The 21,120-nt window shown below is 34.2% G+C and overlaps 2 protein-coding genes and 1 long non-coding RNA gene across 7 annotated transcripts; 2 read left to right on the top strand and 1 right to left on the bottom strand.

The window, feature by feature from the left end:
* Positions 1–8,412: 8,412 nt before the first annotated feature.
* Positions 8,413–9,422, bottom strand: LOC112712602 (uncharacterized). The gene is made up of 3 exons (XR_003157835.3): positions 9,287–9,422; positions 9,079–9,198; positions 8,413–8,978 (listed from the first exon to the last, which is right to left on the bottom strand). It is a non-coding gene; the product is annotated as an uncharacterized lncRNA (long non-coding RNA).
* Positions 8,429–13,727, top strand: LOC112712601 (uncharacterized). Of its 2 annotated transcripts, none has more exons than XM_025765531.3 (3): positions 8,429–8,903; positions 11,611–11,712; positions 12,170–13,727. In XM_025765531.3, the coding sequence occupies exon 3, from the start codon at positions 12,235–12,237 to the stop codon at positions 13,687–13,689; it is 1,455 nt and encodes a 484-aa protein (XP_025621316.1). In that variant the 5' UTR covers positions 8,429–8,903; positions 11,611–11,712; positions 12,170–12,234; the 3' UTR covers positions 13,690–13,727. The 2 variants fall into 2 exon arrangements, with proteins under 2 accessions (XP_025621316.1, XP_025621318.1); XM_025765533.3 differs by having other exon boundaries at positions 8,571–8,903; positions 12,203–13,727.
* A 475-nt stretch (positions 13,728–14,202) lies between these two features.
* On the top strand, positions 14,203–21,082 carry LOC112712598 (uncharacterized). 4 transcript variants are annotated; one of them, XR_011866247.1, is made up of 19 exons: positions 14,207–14,526; positions 15,124–15,357; positions 15,631–15,709; positions 15,915–16,098; positions 16,558–16,610; positions 17,087–17,175; positions 17,668–17,904; positions 18,092–18,156; positions 18,409–18,469; positions 18,599–18,716; positions 18,794–18,875; positions 18,980–19,052; positions 19,211–19,272; positions 19,448–19,543; positions 19,831–19,985; positions 20,081–20,177; positions 20,355–20,432; positions 20,521–20,816; positions 20,900–21,082. XR_011866247.1 is itself a non-coding variant. In XM_025765528.3 (18 exons), exons 1-18 carry the CDS (start codon positions 14,520–14,522, stop codon positions 20,632–20,634), a joined length of 1,884 nt encoding a protein of 627 aa, XP_025621313.1. In that variant the 5' UTR covers positions 14,203–14,519; the 3' UTR covers positions 20,635–20,892. The 4 variants fall into 4 exon arrangements, 2 of the variants coding, with proteins under 2 accessions (XP_025621313.1, XP_025621314.1); XM_025765528.3 differs by lacking the exon at positions 20,900–21,082 and having other exon boundaries at positions 14,203–14,526; positions 20,521–20,892; XR_011866248.1 differs by lacking the exon at positions 15,124–15,357 and having other exon boundaries at positions 14,226–14,526.
* Positions 21,083–21,120: the final 38 nt, after the last annotated feature.

Raw genomic sequence — 21,120 nt, 5'->3', positions numbered from 1 at the left:
TTCTTATGATGTATTATTCAATTATAATCAGAAAATTTATTATCACAATACTTCTTTCTCTCGATTTCATCTCAATCATTCTTTTTTTTTTCATTTTCTTCCTCATTCTGCTACAACTATTTCACTGACTCACAGCAACTCTTTTTCCATTTATTGTTAATTTGCTGCTCAAGATTAATACTATTTTACATAATATCAAAGGTAAGTTACATCAATGGCAACAATCGAAGAAAACAGCTCAAATGCCAATACTTAAGTAGATTTTGTTACAAATTTCGAATGATTCACAGCGTTTATACATCAGTTCTCGCAATTTCAAACTCAGCTCAACAGATCGAACTTTTCTTCTCCAATCTCTGACCCCATCAGCTCATAGTACCTGCATTTGAGTGAAAGGCCAGGTATGGCTTTGATTCCGCTTCAGTTTATTTCTCAAAACTACTACCAATGGTCACACGATATGTGAAGAACATTCAGATCGAAGAACAAGGTGAAGTTCTTGGATGGTTCGATTTCGAAACCAGCTGAGAATCAATCTTTGTTTGAAATTTGGGATCGCTGCAATAACATCTTGCTTTCATGGCTCAATCTCTCGCTCTACCCAAAAATTGCTAAGAGTGTGATGCGGATTAGCAATATAATGCTTCAAATTTGTGGAAGGACTTGAAGAATCATTACTCATATGGAGATGTCTTCAGAGTTGGAGAATTGGAAGAGGAATTCTACACTATCAGGCAAGGTGATTTAACTGTTACTTTCTACTTTACCAAATCGAAGTCTGTTTGGGAAAAATTAGAGAACCTTCATACAATTCCTAGCTGTATAGTTTGTGTTAATGGATGCAACCTTGGATTAAAAATTATTAGAGATTATGCTTCTGAAAAGTACGTTGTGAAAATTTTCAGAGGTCTGAATGAGCAATACTCTAGTATAAAATCTTAGATTATGTTAATAAAACCTTTGCCTGATATCAATGCTGTTTTGACAATGCTAACTCAACAAGAGAGGAAACTAAGTTCAAATTTCTTAGATACAATGATAATCACAAATTCTATGGAAGCACAAAAGTCTATTTTGGTTAATCTACCTGATGGATCTAAAGACCTCTACAAATATTTGTGAAACTGTGCAATTGTCAACCTCTTTGATCTTTATCAATATTTTATTCATATCTCACTTTAAATATAATTTAATTTCTATTTCCAAGTTTACTAAATTATTACATTGTGAATTTAGATTCACTAATTCTTACTGTGAGATACATGCACTTCTTTCATTGAAGATGATTGGGCAAGTTTATATGTGATGAATGCTGAATCTATGAAACTGCCTTCATTAAATTTTAGGATACAATCTATAGCTCTTAGTGTACAGCAAGACCTAAGAGCTCTTTAGCATGCTATACTAGGTCATTTACCTTACAGTAGAATGATTACCATGAAAAATAGTTTTTTTTTATTGATTGCATTACTTCTTCACATGTTTGTGATTTCTGTTAATATGCTAGACAAAGAAAATTATCTTTCACAACCAGAAATACAAATTCTTAAAATGCTTTTGATTTATTGCATATTGATATTTGAGAACCTCTTTCTATTCAATCAATTTTAGGTCATAAATATTTTCTAACTATAGTTGAGGATAAAACTCGGTTCACACTGATTTATTGCATGAAATTAAAATTTGAAACTAGAAAATTGGTTTAAGACTTTGTCCAACTCGTGCAAACACAATTCAACAAAAGAATTAAGCGAATTCGAACTGATAATGGTATGGAATTCAAAATGGACTCATTTTATAGTTCAAAAGGCATAAAACACCAAACTTCTTGTGTTGAAACTCCACAACAAAATGGTGTTGTGGAGAGAAAGCATCAACACCTACTAACAGTTGCAAGAGCATTATTTTTTCATTCAAATGTTCCCAAATATTTTTGGCATTATGCTATGCAATATTCAGTTCATTTAATTAATAGGTTACCTAGTGCATTTTTGAACAATATAACTCCATATGAGGCTTTATTTCCTTTAAAACATGATCTAAATGAGCTTAAAGTTTTTGGTTGTCTTGTGTTTGTTTCAACACTTACAGCTGGTAGAACAAAACTAGATCCTAGAGTTCGAAAGTATATTTTCTTAGGATCCAAGTCAGGAACCTAAGGTTCTATTTTGTTTGATTTAAACACAAAAGATTTTGATCCAACAGATTTTGATCTTTTTCCTGATTTGCAATTGCCTACCACATCACATTATGAGAATATTATTCATACATCATCACATCTTAGAATCACTGCTGATGTCTCTAATAACAAATAGCTCTCTTTCATCTTTGAATAATAACATTAGTAAGAATTCTACATCATCTACATTTGCATCATACATTCATGAAAATAGTGATAATACTGCTGCCCTTATGTCTCATGTTGATCACTTCAACCTGAATCAACTCAGCCTGCCCTGAGAAGGTCTAAGAGGGATAGAAAACTACCTTCATGCCTTAAGAACTTTCATTGTTTCAATATGGCGTCACATGAGGATCCTATCAATGCTGTTCGTTCTTCTTCAAACTGTAAATATCCTTTATCACACCATTTATCATATGCATCTTTCTCTCCAAAACACCTAACCTTCACTTTTGTACTTATAAATAACCCTGACCCAAAGCACTACTTTGAGGCTGTTATGCATGATTGTTAGAGAAAAGCTATTGATGCAGAACTTGCTGCTCTTGAACAAAACAAGACCTGAATCGTCACTTCTCTTCCTCCTGACAAGAATGCAATAGGTTGTAAATGGGTTTTTCGCACAAAATTCAATCCAAATGGGACAATTGATAGACATAAGACTCGATTAATTGCTCAGGGATTCACTTAAATTTCGGGCGTTGATTATATTGACACCTTCAGCACGGTTGTTAAAATGAGCACAGTGAGAGTTCTCTTAGCAATTGTAGCATCTAAGAATTGGTATCTTCATCAACTTGATGTCAATACTACTTTTCTTTATAGGGATCTCCGTGAAGATGTTTATATGAAGTTATCAAAAGGGCTGAAGTGTGATAATTCCAAGTTAGTTTGTAAATTAGAAAATATCTTTATGGTTTAAAATAGGTGAGCCGTTAATGGAACATCAAACTATCCAATGCTCTAATTGAATTGGGATATATTCAGTCTGAAAATTATCACTCTTTATTCACCAAGTCCACTAATGTTAGCTTCATTGCTATTTCAGTCTATGTCGATAATCTTGTATTAGCTAGTGATGATTTCTTAGAAACTGAAGCTGTCAAACGTTTTTTGGACAGCAAATTCATGATAAAGGATCTTGGTATTTTAAAATTCTTCATTGGCATGGAATTAGCAGGAAGCAAAACAAGGATTGCTCTTTATCAAAGAAAATACGCTTTAGATTTGATCAATGATTGTGGCTTACTTGGAGCCAAACTTGCCACTACACCTATGGATTATCCTACATCTTTGTCAAGAAATTGTGGCTCTTCTCTACCCGATGTTGCTCTTTATAGAAAGCTAGTTGGTCGCCTTCTTTATCTCACAAATACCAGACCTGACTTGAGCTACCCTATAGGTTGTCTTACTCAATTCATGGATTGTCCCACTGATGTTCATCTCAAGGCAATTTATAGAGTGATTCGATACTTGAAACAATTACCAGCAACAAGTCTTTTTTTGTGTGTCTATTTCTTTTATTCTCTCTGGATATACTGATTCTGATTGGGAGATTGTAAGGATACTAGAAAATCTATTACTGGTTGTTGCTTCTTTCTTGACCAAACTCTTATATCTTGAAAAAGCAAGAAGCAAATAATAGTCTCTGGATCCTCTTCTGAAGTCAAATATCGAGCTTTAACAAATAGAACTTGTGAACTTGTATGGTTGCTAAAAATTCTAAAAGAATTCAAGATTTCTCCTCTCCTGCCCGTTGATATATTCTGTGACAATAATCTGCTATATGTATATTGCCTCAAATCCGATTTTTCATGAATGGATAAAGCATGTTGAAATTGACTGCCATGCATGTAGCTCGTAACAAATATAAAGAAGGAGTTTCAAATTTTCAATTTATTGTCTCTAGTGAGCAGCTGGTTAATCTGTTTACAAAGCCTCTTGCACTGGGACCTTCTCCTACTTGTTATCCTGGGATTACTTGATCTACACAAGTCAAGTAATACGAGCTTGTGGGGGATGTTAGTTAATATAGATGCTAAAATAATATTTTTAAATATAAAAAATTTATTAGTATACTTTTGTTTGTTTGTTAAATTGTTTAGCTGACTAGTTTGTTAGGACTAGCTAATATATAATTTGTTATTCTTTTTTTTCTTTTTACACCTTTTGTACAGCTATATAAACTATATAACATAACGTGAAGTTCTTATAATGTATTATTCAATTGCAATCAGAAAATTCATCATCACAACACTCCTCTCCTTCGATTTCTTCTCAATCATTCTTTTCTTTTTGTTCTTCCTCATTCTGCTGCAACTATTTCAGTGGCTAACAACAATTCTTTCTCTATTTATCGTTAATTTACTGCTCAAGATTGATACCATTTTACATATTATACGAGATTTTCTATACCTCATAATCATGTAACACCATTACTAAGGATTTTGAATCTATAATTATCTTATTTAATTTGGTTTCATAAAAGAAACTAATTTAACAAATATAATAGAAGAAGTCAACTTTATGATTGACCTATCTAACGGTAAACTCATAATCTCAAGCAGGGTTAGTTTAATTAAACATCGATTAATGCTAAAAATATATAAAAATTAAAGTTATCCTACTCACGTATATGTTTATAAAACTAGCTTAAATAATCTCTTATTAATTAATTAACGATGCACTCATGCATATATATTTTAAAGCTGGCTTAGCTTGACGTGTGCTTTTAGGTGGTATTAACAACAATTTGACTTTTTAATTTAACGACCCTGGACTTCAGTTAATGAAAACTTTAATTCACTTTAGGGATTATTGATTAAGGTAACTACTAATTAACATTATCATCTTCTTTCTTTTTAATTTATCTCAACAATGTCGTGAAGATTAATATTCGTAGCTACCAATAACATTGACCAATTAATATTTTCTTTTCTCTTTTATTTAAAAGAAAATGTGAATAAAAAAGAAGCATAAAGATGAATAATAATAATGGCATGCATGCAAGTAAGTGCTACTCATGCGCCTTAGAAATGGCCGAAAGGGAATAGTTCTATGTAATGTAATAATCCACATTCCATTCCCCAAGTATGCCGCAGTTACAGGAAAAAAGAGTGAATGATACCTTGGGATCTCAGTCATATATAATTAATATTGTTTCTATGCTCACATGAGAGTTGAGACCCTTAGATTATGACTTACTCAACCGTGGTTATCTTCTATATTTATATTTATATTTATAAATAGGGTAAAGTATTAAATTGATTTCTTAATTGATTTTTAAGGTTTAAAATATTTTATTTGAATCCAAAAAAGTTTTATTTAATTTTAATGTAGTCTCAGTATGAGGTCAAAATTAAATAATTAATGAAATGTCTTACATAACAATAATACAAGAACAATATCGATAATCTGGAGAATAAATACAAATTCTAAAAGTACAAAATCAACCGTAAATATATCAATACATTTATTTATTATTCTCCTTAGTTTTATAAAAAATATTTCATTTAAATTATAAGAAAAATGATAAATAAATATATTGATGCATCCACGGTTAATTTTGTGTCTTTGGAGCTTGTACTTTTCTCCAAATTATCGACCTTGTTCTTGTATTGCTAACTTCACGATGTGACTATATTGAAGCTAAATGAAACTTTTTTGGATTCAAATAGAACACTTTAAACCTTAAAAATTAAAATAGGATTACGACCAAACGTAAAAAGATCAATTTAATATTTTTCCGCAATAAATATAAATAAATGGTATGTATAACGTTGTTATTATAATATATAAGAAGATGAATTTTTAATGAAATAAGGCAAACAAAGATATGCAAAGGTCAAGAAACACAGCTCAATTCAACTACTTCATGCCCCCAACATCGGCACAAGTTGTGTTTTTATGTTGGACAAAGATTATGTGCATACACATAAACATACACTTGTTTATTATAATACTACTTGTATTGTATGAATTAAGCTACTAGCTAGATAGGCTTAGTGGTTGCATGTGAATGTTTAATGCTGGATTTATTAATTATTATAAGGGCTGGAATTGGTTGGCTGAACCAGCCATGTGAATTAAATATAATATTTTTGGGATCAAGCACAGATCCCAATTAGGTCTTTTTTGTGTTAAGATAGAGGACATCTTTCATAAGTCAACTGATGAATCATGTAACTATCAGGTTTCAGTTTCACACATGGGGATTGTCAAAAATATCAATTCCATATTTAATTAGTATTAACATGGGACATGTTGAAATAATGAACTGGCTCTTCAGTGTTCAAATTGATTGTTGAGTCAAAGTCGGTACCCTCAGAATTAAAGTCAATGGAACTATTATTTCTCAGACATATGGATGTGATGTGGTGAATTTGGTCTAGGTTGTCATTTCTCCCAGAATAACTTCAATGCCAGTTTCCAAGTAAGATCAATTTCAACATATTGAATTGGGCGAGAGATTTGTTCTATTAAAATCTCTAGTTCTTCTGTTTTACTTTTTTTTTTAGGATAGAGTAATGTGTGATTCTAATTATTTTTATTGGAGTTAGCCATTGGGCCGGGCTAAGCCCAAAAGGGAGATTGATATCTCTTTTGAGTTTGGTGAAGCATTTTCAAGTCTACTAATGGTAGCGGATTATGGATATGTAGACCTAGATCATGAACATAGTTAATATAATGGGCCTCCATTATCCATGTATCAGATCCAATTCTCAAAACCCAGAAAGCTATTTTGTCTAATTTCCATCACCACAAGAAACTAAAAAATTCATACCAAAACAGAAAACACTCAAAAATTTCCTATTACCGTGAATCCGTGATCAATTACCCTATTACCAACGTCCAAAAAAAAAAAAACCCTATTATCTGCTGAGACTTTTGCCGGCAGGTTTTGGACCACCGTTCTTAGTTCTATTATCTGTGAACTGGTATATCATCATCTCCCTTCTAATGTTTGCTTTCTTTCTAATCGATTTAGTGAGTATTTTCTGATATTCAATTTGGTCTTGAACTTGGACAAATAGAACTTATAATAGGTATGGTAGAGTATAATACTTTAACTCTATTTATGGGTTAAAATTTTTTTTAAAATTTTAACCTATCATATTCGCAAGTTGAGAACTTGTTTTTTTTGTAATAATATGGAGCACTAGTCCAAAGGCAAAAGGACTACATAAAAACAGTACGAGAGATAGAGACTCCCGTTAAGTCATCAATAAGCAAGCTCTGAAGATTTGAAGGAGACAAGTCTATAAAACTATAACTTGGTAATTGACTCTGAATATTTTTAGCTAACCAGTCTGTATATTGATTTGTCTCTCTATGAACATGTCTAAATATAATCTTTCAAAGTCGCTTCATCCACTCTGCTATCTTTCGGATTATATGGTTGTGGTCTATGGCCATGGTTGTCACTAAAGTTTCTCTTAATGTACATGATTGCATTTAGAGAATCCAACTCTATTATAACCCTTCTCATCCCTAAACTCTATACTGTATGTCCGCACCCTAAAATTCTAAATTCTATTCTATCCAACCCTACTCATCGCGGAAATAATTTTTTTTAAAAAATAAATACAAAATTCAACCATTCCAAATTTCATACATATTAATAAGATAGAAAATAAAAAACTAAATTCAAATTAAAATTAAAAATAATAAAATCTTAAAGAAATCTAACATAAAATTACAAATAATATGATCATCAATTAGCTTAATGATTATTTTAAGTTTTTATAAGAAGATGATTGTGAGTACAAAACTTACTTTCTTCACTACATGCATAATTTTTACATATGTATTATATAATATATTAAGGGTACAGGTAGGGTAGGGTAGGGTAGGATAGGATATACCCTAAACCCGTACTCTACCCTGCCCGCAAGCAAATTTGCGACCTATCTTACCTTATCCGCAACGGATAGAGTAGACAACCCTACCCGAACGGTTTGGTTTGGAGTGAATATTCGCAGGTAGGGTATATATTGCCAGCCCTATGGACGAGTCTTAATCTGGTCTTAAAGTTGTAATTTCTAAATTTTGTGAACATGACTCATATCCTAAAACGCGGATAGTCAGATACACTAAGTAAAACCACATTTTGGTTTCAAATAATCAAAAAACAAAAATGTTTATGCGTTGGAAGTTGCCAGAAAAATTGTCTAAGACTAATGCCATTCATGTTTATAAAATTTAGAAACTAAATAATATAATTCTAAAAATTGGATCAGACTAGCCGGTTGAACTGATTCAACCGAAAACTGGTAATGAAAATTATTCGGTTCGCTGATAATAAAAATTGTTCTAGGAACCGGCCGGTTCTTGATAAACGGCGGCGTCGTTTTCATTTTTTAGAAAAAAAAAACCAACGTTCAGCCTCACTCACTCAACGCCTGCTCCCCCCCCCCCCCCCCCCAAAAAAACACCCTGGTGTTCGTGAATCACTATCCCTCTCAACCCTGAAGCAAAGTTCAAAATCCTCAAACCTAAACCCTATCCCTGCAACGGTTCTGCCGCCGCCGTCCGTGCTGTCGGCGCCTCCGCGGCTTCCTCCTTCCCGCTGTCCCGAGCCCAGGCCCTGTCTTGTAGCTCGGCGTCCTCCTTCCCCCTGTTCCCGTCCTCCCTGGCTTCTCTGTTCGAGGCTTGGAGCAGCTCGCCGCCGTGTCTTCGGTCGCCGTCGTCTCGCCGGTCGCCGTCCGTGTCACCGTCGAAGGTTAGTGGCACTTCACTTCTTCTAGTTCTAGCTATTCAAATCCATTTTATATATGGGGTCTTTGATTCTAAACATCTGCCATTGGAACACCACATAAAACAAAATCCAAACACCTGATTAAAACAATAAACGATTTAAAAAACTGAAATTTAGAAACTTAGAAAAAAATACTAACAGTTTGCTGCATGAAGTAACCCTTAGTAGCTGGGTCAGGGGTAGCAGTAAGACCAGGGTTGTTAGTTGGTAACTCCTTCGGTTCCAAAGCCATTGAGAACAGACGAAACCCACTGAATTTCTGCAACAAAAGAAAAGGGAAAAATGAGGTTAGCGCTTAGAGCTTAGGGCAATGAAGGATTGGATGAAAAAGATGAAACTTTTGGAACCTTTGGTTTGTGGGTATGTGAGAGTTGGAAAGGGATTGAATTGGGAGAGAGGAAAAATTGGGGTTTGGCGATGAATCGGTACATAAAATTGTACCAAATTTGTCAGTAACAACTCTTTTGGGGAGTTCTACTATTTGAAGTTGAAATTAAGTTTTTGTGGCAATCCTCTTCTCATGCTGTTAAATTATATAATTACTCATCATATTCCAGATTTCCAGTAAGATTTTGTGGCCACTGGATGTACTAAAACATTTACAGTGATACTACTACCATGCCTTCTCTGTTCGACTTCACTAGCTAGTAGCTACCTTTTCATGTTATTATTACTCAACATTTGTAAATAATTGTAATGCAAATAGGGCTTCATTGAACTGTAAATTATATTTAATTGATTGTTTTGGGGGGCTAAAAGGTTAAAGTTCTTACTTATTAGTTGATGTATGTAGTTAGTTATAATAATTTTGACAGCTTTATATTATGTAACTCTGTCAACTAACTTTTGGTTTATGTGAAAACCGCTCTCACGTTTGGTTTTTCATCATTTCTTGGAATATACGTTTAGAATTTTTTGGTTTTACTTGCTTTGAATCTGATGTGGAATTACTGTATTGAGAGGATTAAAGTTTTGTTTTCTAAAACCAACCAAAAAAGTAGTAGTGTTATGGTTTTTCGATCTTAAGGATTTTTATGAAAATATTGTGTTTGACCGTTGTAGGAATAATAATTATTCAAAACCATTCATAGTTTTGAGTTTGTATTTTGATAAGATCATATGGATTTGGTTGATAATATTTTATGTAGTGTTTTAAATTTGGAAGATATTTTAAGATTTATATTAGATTATAATTATATTTTAGGATGGTTGTTTATAATTTATTTATTATTTTATTCTAAAATAGTTTTTCCGGTTGAACCGCCGGTTGGACCAGTGAACCAGTGACTAGAGCGGTTGATGACCAGTCCGGTTCTCAGAACCTTGCTAAATAGAGGCTATTGAAATTTCAGAACTAAATTGAAATTTGCGTGCAAGCTTAGGGACCAAATTGAGTTTTAAGTATTAACTTGTATTCTCTCTGCAATGTTTCCTTTTTTCTTTTAATATGCCACAAACTTAGGTTTAGTTTAAAATCAATATGTATAAATAAACATATTAAAAAACAAAGTGGAGATTTAGGTCCATAGATTGTAATGATGTATCGTTTATAAAATTAAACCAATACACGATGATACATTATAAAGTTTAATTGAAACAAATTTCATATAGAATGTATATGCATTGATTTAATGATACACTAAATTTTCAATGAACTGTTGATTCCTGCTATTGCTAAATGTCTATTGTTCTACTAATTCCATGTTTCTGAATTTTGGCTACTAAATCACATCATTTAGCCTCTTACATTACTGAATAGAACATTTCAGTTGATGTTTCATAATGAGTGTCCTTTTGCATCTTTAGATATATTAAAAAATATATTTATGTTAGTGTAGCCACTTTGCTCACTTAATATGATTTGGATGGATGAAATTGATAATCACAATGTAAGTTAGTAATTAATAAGAAACAGTGTTTGTGTGTTATAATATGTAGTTTGGCTATTCATGGTATATGAGCATTGGTTGTTAGTGCTTGATTCAATGGGGAGCAGAAAAGTGTTTGAAACAAATGGGTGTGTCTATGAAAGCTAGTAAGTGATTGCTGAATAGTGAATAGTGCTTCGCTTTGAGCTTCCAAGAGATGTGAGGGAAAGAGGGAAAAGAGGAGTGAAGTGTGGTGCTTTACTTGCACACACACACAACTCACACTACTCTGAAATTGAATTTGGTGTTCAGAAGATGTCATTTGTCAATTTTGTGATCTATATCATTAATTTCCTAAGCTTGAGTTTTCCAGCATGACATTGTTGGGCAAAATTCCTCAGGAGAATACATGGAGTTTGGCGTTAATGTGTTATATATAGTGATTGTACAAGTAGAATTTGTGGGAATGGTTGCTTTATTAACTAAGAATTTAAATATGTTAGCATGACTTGAGAGGACTAAAATAGGAAAATATAAGGTATTGATTCTTTTGCCTATCAAATATTTTGTACAATGACTTTGATATAATTTTTGTATTAATATTAGTGGATTATGGTTAGCGACTTACTATCTATGGAACAGTGTTGATTTTATCATGTATGGTTTTCTGTCTCTATGCCTATACTTGCTCATTAAGGTTCTTTTAAGAATGTCTATATTGTTGATAATCTTTTGAACATAATTAGTGACATCTTAATGCAGTTAAAGCTAATGTTTACCTAACAAGTATTTGTTTTGCACAGTTCAAGTGGCATCTTCGCAAGAAAGCAGCATGAGTTATCTACTTACACTTTGCCCTGCAGAAACATGCCCTAATTGAACAACTTCATGACAAACAAGAGCAGGTTTGCACTTTGGTCATTATATTTGCAGCCATGTTTCTTTTAGCGCCATAGGTGGTTTTTCTAACTAGCCTTTTCATGCTTACTCCAATATGTTTTAAGTGGGGAAATATGATTTCAATTATTTTCTTTCCTATCTAATTTTCTAACTTGTAACCTTCTCATGAAGATAAAAGAATGGCTTCACAACTGGGTTGGAGAAGATAGAAAAACGATCCGAAATTAATGATTAATGATTAAACAAAAATTGAATTTAAGATTTCAAATCTTCCGGTAGGGGGTGAAGAAACAAATGCAAAAAAAAAATGATGATGGTGAGCAGTATTCAAAGAGTGATGATTATGTATTCACAGTAGTATAATAGACTAATTAATTGTTATAATATTGAGATAATTAAATAATTAATTAGTCTAATGTTATTTGGTATTCTATTGCCTCTTTTTGTTCTCTTTGTTTTCAGTTCTCATCTAAATTTCATGAGACCCTGACACAGTGAGAAAGCCTGCAATTTGGAGCAGCAGAACAATGGCATTCACACGATCATCCAAAACATTCTTCTTCTCCTTGAACCTTCTTCAAAGGCGAACCTGTTCTTCCAGCACACCCCAACCCCAACCCCAACCCTTCAATGCCGAAACCATCTGCAGAATCCTATCCGCCAATCCAACTTCCACCGTCGACGCCTCCCTCGCCAACATTCCCGTGCAAATGTCGCCAGAGCTCGCGGTTGATGTCCTGAAGAAGCTCAGCAACGCCGGTGTACTTGCCCTCTCGTTCTTTCGTTGGGTCGAGAAGCAACAAGGGTTCAAGCACACCACTGAGAGCTTCCACGAGTTGATCGAGTCACTTGGTAAGATCAGACAGTTCAAGATGATTTGGACTTTGCTTGCTGAAATGAACCGCAAAAAATTGCTGACCAGAGAAACATTTTCACTCGTTTCTCGAAGGTACGCGAGGGCAAGGAAGGTCAAGGAAGCAGTGGAGGCATTCGAGAAGATGGAACAGTATGGGATGAAGCCACAGGTCTTGGATTTTAACCGTTTGATCGATGTTCTATGCAAGTCCAAGAGTGTTGAGAAAGCACATGAGGTGTTTGATAAAATGCGGCAGAGAAAAATTGTGCCTGATTTGAAGACATACACTATTTTGTTGGAAGGTTGGGGTACCCAAGGGAACTTGTTGAGGGTGGATGAGATTCGTAGAGAGATGGAGAGTGAAGGTTTTGAGCCTGATGTAGTCACATATGGCATTGTCATGAACGCATATTGCAAGGCAAAGAAGTATGATAGTGCTGTCGGGTTCTACCATGAGATGGTGGAGAAGGGTGTTAGGCCTAGTCCACACATATATTGCACTTTGATTAATGGGTTAGGTTCTGATAAGAGATTAAATGAAGCTCTTCAGTTCTTTGAGATGTCCAAGGCCAGTGGTTTCCCCCCGGAGGGGCCGACTTACAACGCTGTTGTCGGGGCTTATTGCTGGTCGACAAAGATGGAGGATGCCTATCGGGTGGTTGGGGAGATGAAAGAATTGAAGATTGGTCCAACTTCGAGAACATATGACATAATACTGCATCACCTGATAAAGGCTCAGAGAAACCAAGAAGCTTATTCGATTTTCCGGCGAATGAGTAGCGAGTTTGGGTGTGAGCCGAGTGTGAGCACATATGAGATCATGGTGAGGATGTTCTGCAATGAAGGGAGATTGGAGATGGCAATGGAAGTTTGGGATCAGATGAAATCCAAGGGAATCCTTCCTGGAATGCATATGTTCTCGAGTTTGATCGGTTCCTTGTGCAATGAAAGCAAGGTGGATGAAGCTTGTAGGTACTTTCAGGAAATGCTGGATATGGGGATTCGCCCTCCTGCACAATTGTTTAGTTCCTTCAAGCAAGCTCTAATTTACGAAGGGATGGAAAATACTGCCATACATTTTGCATTGAAACTTGATAAACTGAGAAAAACTCCATTAATTGCTTGATGACACAAAAGGCTAATATATTCTAAAGTTTAATATTACATTATTATCTCATTGTATTGCTTGGGTAATGTCTTTAATCATATAGCATATTCTCCAAGTATATGGTGGGATATACCTTAATCCATTCCATGCAAAAGAATAGGTCCATGTTTTTTCTTTAGTGCGCGAGCAGCCAATAAGCAATAACTTTGTCTTATGTTGAAGAAAGGGACTTGCTATTCTCTCTAACTTGATAACTACTAAATATGGAGACAACAATTGCCAGCTTGGATTGGCGGTTGGAGCAATCCTCTCGAGTCCCGAAATACACACACAAAATAAAAATAAAGACATAATAGAATAATTATTATTTGTATTTATTAATTTAAAAATATTTGATAAAATAAATTAATAAAAAATAATTAGAATTTATTTTATTTAATATTTATTAATTATTATAAATACTAAATAAAATAAATTTTACTGTTTTTTTTTCTCTAACATTACTTATTAATTAAACGAAGAATATATAACACACATTCCTATCGGAATAAAACGTAATTTAGACAGAGTTGTGATTCAACCAACTAACTGTTTTGAAGGCTTGAAGCTCTCTGTCACGTGCGATACACGTGCAAGTGTAGTAGAGAGTTGTTGGAAGGTTACAGAAAAAAAAAGAAAAGTGAAAAACGAAGCAGCAATGTATTCATCGAGCTTCTTCACCAACTAGTTTGTTCTTCTTTCTTCCACTTACCATCTCTCTCTCTCTCTCTCTCTCTCTCTCTCTCTCTCTCTCTCTCTCTCTCTCTCTCTCTCTCTCTGTGTGTGAAGCAATTCAATCCAGTCTCAACATGGCAGGTCTTATTCCTCTCCTTACCCCGTTCCGCTTTCAATATCTATTTTATTTTCCCTTCCATTTCAATCATTTTTTTCTTTCTCGAACTTTCTTAATGTAATCATGGATTGAAATCATTGAATAACATTATACGTACTCTGATTGTGCGGAAAAACATCCTGTTGAATTTATGTTCTATCTTTAATATTTTTCTATCTCGGAATGGACCATTTTCTTCTGCAGTACAACCTTTGAATCACTGCACCTTTTTTCCATTATGTTATGAGGAGAATAATTACTCTAAGAATTGTTAAATAAAGGGATATAAAATGAAATCGAGTTTGATTGAAGAATGGTTGAAATTGATAGTGTTTCGTAACAAGATTCACAGAATTCTCATCGTCTATAATTTTACGATTATGTAGGAGCAAGAGAGTGATTGAGTACTAACTTGACATGATGATAGTCAGAAAATAATTTTAAAAAAAATAAAAGAAATAAAAAACTTCACATTTGATTGGAAATTATTAGATAGGTGAGGGAATGAAAGAGCAAAAGGCATTTTATGAACCTGGAATATATGAAATCTGATAAAGGTGTGTCAATGTGTTTATATGCAGCAACATCAGGGAAGATTGTCCAAAATGTTTTTGTGTCACAGTCACATTGCTACTACCAACAGAATAGGCAGTTCCATTCACAGAGTCAGAGGGCCTATTTTGCCCCTTATATGCGCAACTCGCTTCCCTCACCACCGGGGAAGTTGGCATGGACTTCCAACCCATCCATGCAATTGCGCAATTTGTCAAAACCCAACAATGATTTTATTATCCAGAGAAACATTCACTGCAATGGTCTGTTCTAGACTCTCATTATACAGGTTAATATAACTGGAAAATCATGTAGTTTGAACACATTTAGTAGAATATTGATCACTTTGTCTCTTCCTTCCTAGGCTTTTTATATGTACAAAATGTACTGATATATCAGCATCTGTATATGAGCATGCATTTCATTTGTATTATTACAGAATTTGTTTTGTATCTTACCTTTAGGATTTTTTTAAAATGAAAAAAAGTTAATTTTCTGATGGATGTTTGTTCCTTCCATTTGGAACATGGTTACAGCTTCTGCATCTGCATCTGCATCTGCTACTGCTGTTCCGTATCTGGACAAGACTGATTTTCTAAGGCTTCAAAATGGCAGGTCAGGACCACTGCCCTGTGATCTGTTTAAATGTGTTTCACTTTAACTGCAACTGCATAGTAGAGTATTAGAGTATTTCTTGGGCAGCTTCCAGCTGTAGAAGCCCAATTTTTTCTTCCTCTTTGTTTAGATGACCAACATTTCTTAGATCTTACATCCTGTTGTTGTTGTGGTTTTTACATATAAATAACAATAATTTAAACAGTGACATACGTGGTGTGGCTGTTGATGGTGTTGAGGGAGAGCCAATTAGCCTCACTGAACCGGTTGCTGAAGCAATTGCCGCTGGTTTTGCAGCATGGTTATTTGAGAGAAAGAAAGCAGCTGCTTCTCAGAATTTGAGAGTTTCTATTGGCCATGATTCCCGAATATCAGCCAAATTACTACAGGTTAGACTTTAGTTTTTTTTTTCCTTATATCATTTGGTGGAAATATTTGTTTAATACATCTAATATAGAAGGTTTTGTTGTTTATGTTAAAAAAAATTTATGACTTAGAAACTACATATAATTTAACATAAGTCTACTGTCTCAAATTAGGTTGGAACGAACAATATAACCTTGAAAATCTATTGCTTTATATTGTTCTTGACTTCTTGTCAATGTTTTGAGTAGGAATATATTCTACGCTTCATTTCCTTTTATTTCCTTTGGAAATTCTCCATAATACAGAAACTTAATATTTGAGTTTGCTTTTGGATTGTGATTTGAAGTCATGAATAACTTGAAATGTATAATTATGAAAGGGGTCTTTCTTTACAGGCTTCCTATTGTTAGAGCATGCATGTATCTAAATAACAAATACTTGGCTAGAACTGACTATTTGCTTATAAACTTGCTAAATTTCAGAATGCAATTTCTCGTGGTCTTGCTGGTGCTGGCCTAGAAGTTGTCCAATATGGGTGGGTGATATTTTTATTTTTTGCATTACTTTTTATCCCTTATGTTCTTGATTTGATAATGAGGACAGGTGAAATCATGTTTAAACCCTAATGATAGTAAGCATCTGGCCAAAGAGATCTCTTGTTAAATTGACCCTAACTATGTCTTATCAGTGTTTAATAACCTTCAGATGAAACCAACCTGAGTTCCTGAGCCACAACCCCATAATCAAATGTCTAGTGTTTTTTTTACACCATAAAATTATTGATAATATTGACGTTTAGTAGTCTCTTGAACCTATCATGGATAGCTATCTGCAAATGAGTGAGTGTGTGTGTGTGTGTGTGTGTTTTTTTTTTCTCCTTATTTGTTCATTGGGTCAGACATGATACTAATTGGTTGTCTTTCTTTTGTTTGCCTAATTTAGTAGTTTTCACCATGGATAAGACCATTCTAATGGCCTAGTCAGTTAATACCATTGTTTGCTCATTTTCAGATTAGCATCAACACCAGCCATGTTCAATAGCACACTCACAAAGGATGAAGCATTCTTGTGTCCTGTTGATGGATCCATTATGATAACAGGTACATGATGAGGTTGTAGCTGAATGTCACTATTCTAACTGTAAGACATCATAGTTGTTTGAAAGCTTTAGATTTTGTTTGTAACATGCTCTTCAATGCAAAAGCCCTTTTGAGTTATCTGTAGAGATTGGTGTTGCACATGCTTCTTCTTGTGAAACTATAATGAATCTTGGAGAATGTTGAAAGGAGGGTTCAAACAAAATCACTTAGCCATGAAACCTGATATACTATGTCAAGGAACTACTATTTATGCCTTAACCCTTAGCTGTTAGACTGAGTGGTTTTCCTTACTAGCTTGTTATTGTATTGGTGGTCATGAATTGTTTTTACTATTTCCTGTTTGTTAATAATTAACATCCATGGGTTTTGACAGACACTTTTATGTTAGTTTAGTTTGGTTTTGGTAATTGAAAAATAATTTCTCATGGATAAAATGAAATTTTGAATATTTAACTCACCAATTGTTTATGAAACATCTCTATATGTGAACAGCGAGTCATCTGCCCTTCAACCGGAATGGATTCAAATTTTTCACAAATGCTGGTGGACTTGGAAAGACTGATATCAAAGACGTATTAGAGCGAGCTGCTGATATATACAATCAATTTACAGCTGAAAGTTTAGCAAATTCTGAGAGAAAGGCTTCATCATCTATTAAGCAAGTTGATTACATGAATGTATATACATCTGACCTAGTAAAGGCAGTTCGCAAAGCAGCGGGAAGCATAGGTATGGCTTGATATTGGTATGATAATAAATAGTTGTTTGGTAAATGAAGTGGTTAATAATGGAGTTCTAATTGGGAGACATTATGTGTTATTATTTTTATTGTAGCATTTACAGTTTTTCCTCTGTCGTTTTTTTGAATGTTCTGATCGTATTTGCTAATCTTTTATATTGCATTGTCTACTGACAGAGAAGCCATTGGGTGGTTTCCATATAGTTGTTGATGCAGGCAATGGAGCAGGAGGTTTCTTTGTTGTAAGTAGCCTTTGTAATCTTTAGTTTTAATTGTTTTTTTAAAATAACCTTTTTGTAAAACCTTTTATCAAAAAAAAAAAAATTATTTGTAAAATGATTTTTTTCTTAAAAAATCCATCAAAAGGGATGAGCTTAGCAGAGCAACAAATGTATGATTTATAAGTCTTCAATAGGCCTAATGCTGAAGTGCAATGTGCATTTGACTCTTTCTCCAAACTTAATATTTGATGTTTCGTTTTGATAATTAATCAGAAAAAGGTTCTGGAACCACTTGGAGCATTTACTACCGGTAGTCAATTTTTGGAGCCTGATGGTAATTATCCCCCCCCCCCCTCTCTTTTTCCTTTTCTCTTTTCTCTTTTCTCTCTCTCTCTCTCTCTAAAGGAATGATTTCAGCTAGCTTTAGTTCTTGGACTTTATTAATAATCGTTCCTGTATACAGGCTTATTTCCAAATCATATCCCCAATCCAGAGGACAAAACAGCTATGAGAGCTATAACCAAGGCAGTCCTTCAAAGCAGAGCTGATCTTGGAATTATCTTTGATACTGATGTGGACAGGTAAGGATCTTATTCCTAATTGGTCTTGCCACATGCATACTGTTTTAAGTTTGTTAAAGATCTATCACCTTCACTAGATCTGCTGCTGTGGATTTTCAAGGCCGTGAATTCAATCGGAATCGTTTAATTGCCTTAATGGCAGCAATTGTTCTTGAGGAAGTAAGGCTCTTAATTTTTGCTTTATCTGGCCTTTGCTTGATAATCCTTATTCACTGAATAGTTAATATTACTAATTATTTCGTTATATCATATTTTTTTTCTAGCATCCGGGTACAACTATTGTCACGGACAGTGTCACTTCTGATGGCCTTACCACATTTATTGAGAATAAACTTGGTATAACAGAATCTAAGCTGACATGATCTAATAGTCTCCCTCTCCCACCTCACTTTAAGGGTTTATTATAACCTTATTCATTTCAATAATTCAATTTGAATTGTGAATTTCTTGTATTCAGAAACGGTTAATAACTTACTAATGCTATTTTGTATCAGGCGGGAAACACCATCGGTTCAAAAGAGGCTACAAAAATGTGATTGATGAAGCTATTCGTTTGGTATGATGAATGCTTTGCCTGTTATTCAATAAATAAATTATACAAATCATTGTAGTTAGTCAAGGAAAGGCCCTTCATCTGAGTGCTTGACTGTAACCATTATCAAATAGCTTCTTTGTTATTTTATTTCAAACAATATAAGCTATTTGACTTATGGAAGCAATCTTGTTGCCAGAACTCTGTTGGTGAGGAGTCACATCTGGCGATTGAAACTAGTGGACATGGAGCTCTCAAGGAGAACCATTGGCTTGATGATGGTGCATACCTAATGGTATGTTTTAAATTTTTAATTGTATTGGCCAGACAACTCATTGCCAAATTAATCATCTCTTATTACTCCATTCATCATATGAATACTTTCTTCCTCCCCCCCCCCCCCCCCCTCTCTCTCTCTCTCTCTATTTTTGGTGCCTTTTTGCAAAACTGAACATGGAATGTAGTTTACTTGGTTAAAGAGACGATGGTATTATGTAAAGAACTGCTCAACCAGTCAACCTAAAAGCGTAAGTTAAGTTCGTGTCAAGATTAGTTTCAAGTTCTGTATGTAATCATGTCCAGGTCAAGATCTTAAACAAACTTGCCTCAGTGAGAGCTTCAGGAATGGATGGTGGAAGCAAGGTTTTGACTGACTTAATAGAAGGACTCCAAGAACCGGCTTTATCATTAGAACTGAGATTAAAGATAAACCAAAACCACCCAGATCTTAAAGGAGGGTAAGTCTGTGCATAGAGATTCTCTGTTTGAAACCACATTCTTCCTCCACTAGAAAAAATGTGTTATGAATTCACTGACATCCAAGAGCTTTTAGATCCTTCCGGGAATATGGGGAAACTGTGCTGAAGCAGTTGGAGAAATCAATTGGCTCTGATCCAAACCTACGAAAGGCTCCTGTAAATTATGAAGGGGTATGTCTGTCCCTTCTTATTGCTAGATTTTTAATGTTTGATTAGCATTTGAGAAAAGTTATTATCCAAGAAGTTATAAAGGCTATATTTTTGGGCATTCGAACCATACAAAACCAGTATTCGAATTTTCTGCAATAATTTGTAGAATGTATCTTGTCTGATCTAATTTTCAATCAGGTTCGAGTTTCTGGCTATGGTGGGTGGTTTCTTCTTAGACTTTCACTCCATGATCCTGTACTTCCCCTTAACATTGAGGTAAAACGTTCTCACGGCTTATGCTTGAGCTTTTATACGCAATATTAATATGCTGCAAGTCTGCAACTAATTCAAAAATGAATTGTAGGCACCAACTAAGGGTGACGCTGTGAAGCTTGCACTTGCTGTGCTAGCGGCTGTGAAGGACTTTGCAGGTTTAGACATATCGGCTTTGGACAAATATTTGAGAGAAGCAAGTTAAATGCTTCATGGTAGAATTGAGTTTTGTGCTGGAAAAGCGTTTGCTTTATATTTCTTAGCAACTGCAAATGTGAGTGTGAATGAACATATCAGAGATGCTCAGTTGTATGGATGTGAAGGGTACGTTCAGTGTCCCAGGGTTAGAAATATACGACATATCTGTGATAAAATTTGCAGTGCGAGGTACTATTTTGAGAGCAGCATCCTAAATTCCTAATTTTGTTGAACTTTGCATGTGCTAATATTAGTTCTGAATCCATCTCCAGGTTATTATTTTTCTATGTTTACAATGAAAGAAAAATATAGACATAAGAAAAATACAGTTTGAAGGAAAAGAATTAGAAGAAAAAAGCAGAGTCCCACTGCTCTGGAAGTTCAATACAAAAGCAGCTAATTTGAATGTTCATTACTTAATTTGTTTCCTTAATTAGCAAAACATTTTTTATTAAGATTTTTAATGTGCAAATTTCTATTGGATGTTGGATTC

This window comes from Arachis hypogaea, chromosome 9, assembly GCF_003086295.3.
Source record: "Arachis hypogaea cultivar Tifrunner chromosome 9, arahy.Tifrunner.gnm2.J5K5, whole genome shotgun sequence".
NCBI classification, from domain to species: Eukaryota; Viridiplantae; Streptophyta; class Magnoliopsida; order Fabales; family Fabaceae; genus Arachis; species Arachis hypogaea.
This window is presented reverse-complemented; position numbering and strand designations above follow the sequence as displayed.

What these genes read in the sequence shown, in the direction of transcription:
- LOC112712601 (XM_025765531.3), top strand. Translation starts at nt 12,235, where the DNA reads ATGGCATTCACACGATCATCCAAAACATTCTTCTTCTCCTTGAACCTT.
- LOC112712598 (XM_025765528.3), top strand. An exon ending in ATTTATTGAGAATAAACTTG is followed by an intron (nt 19,053 to 19,210) that starts GTATAACAGAAT and finishes ATTTTGTATCAG; the next exon opens with GCGGGAAACACCATCGGTTC. An exon ending in TACTTCCCCTTAACATTGAG is followed by an intron (nt 20,433 to 20,520) that starts GTAAAACGTTCT and finishes AATGAATTGTAG; the next exon opens with GCACCAACTAAGGGTGACGC.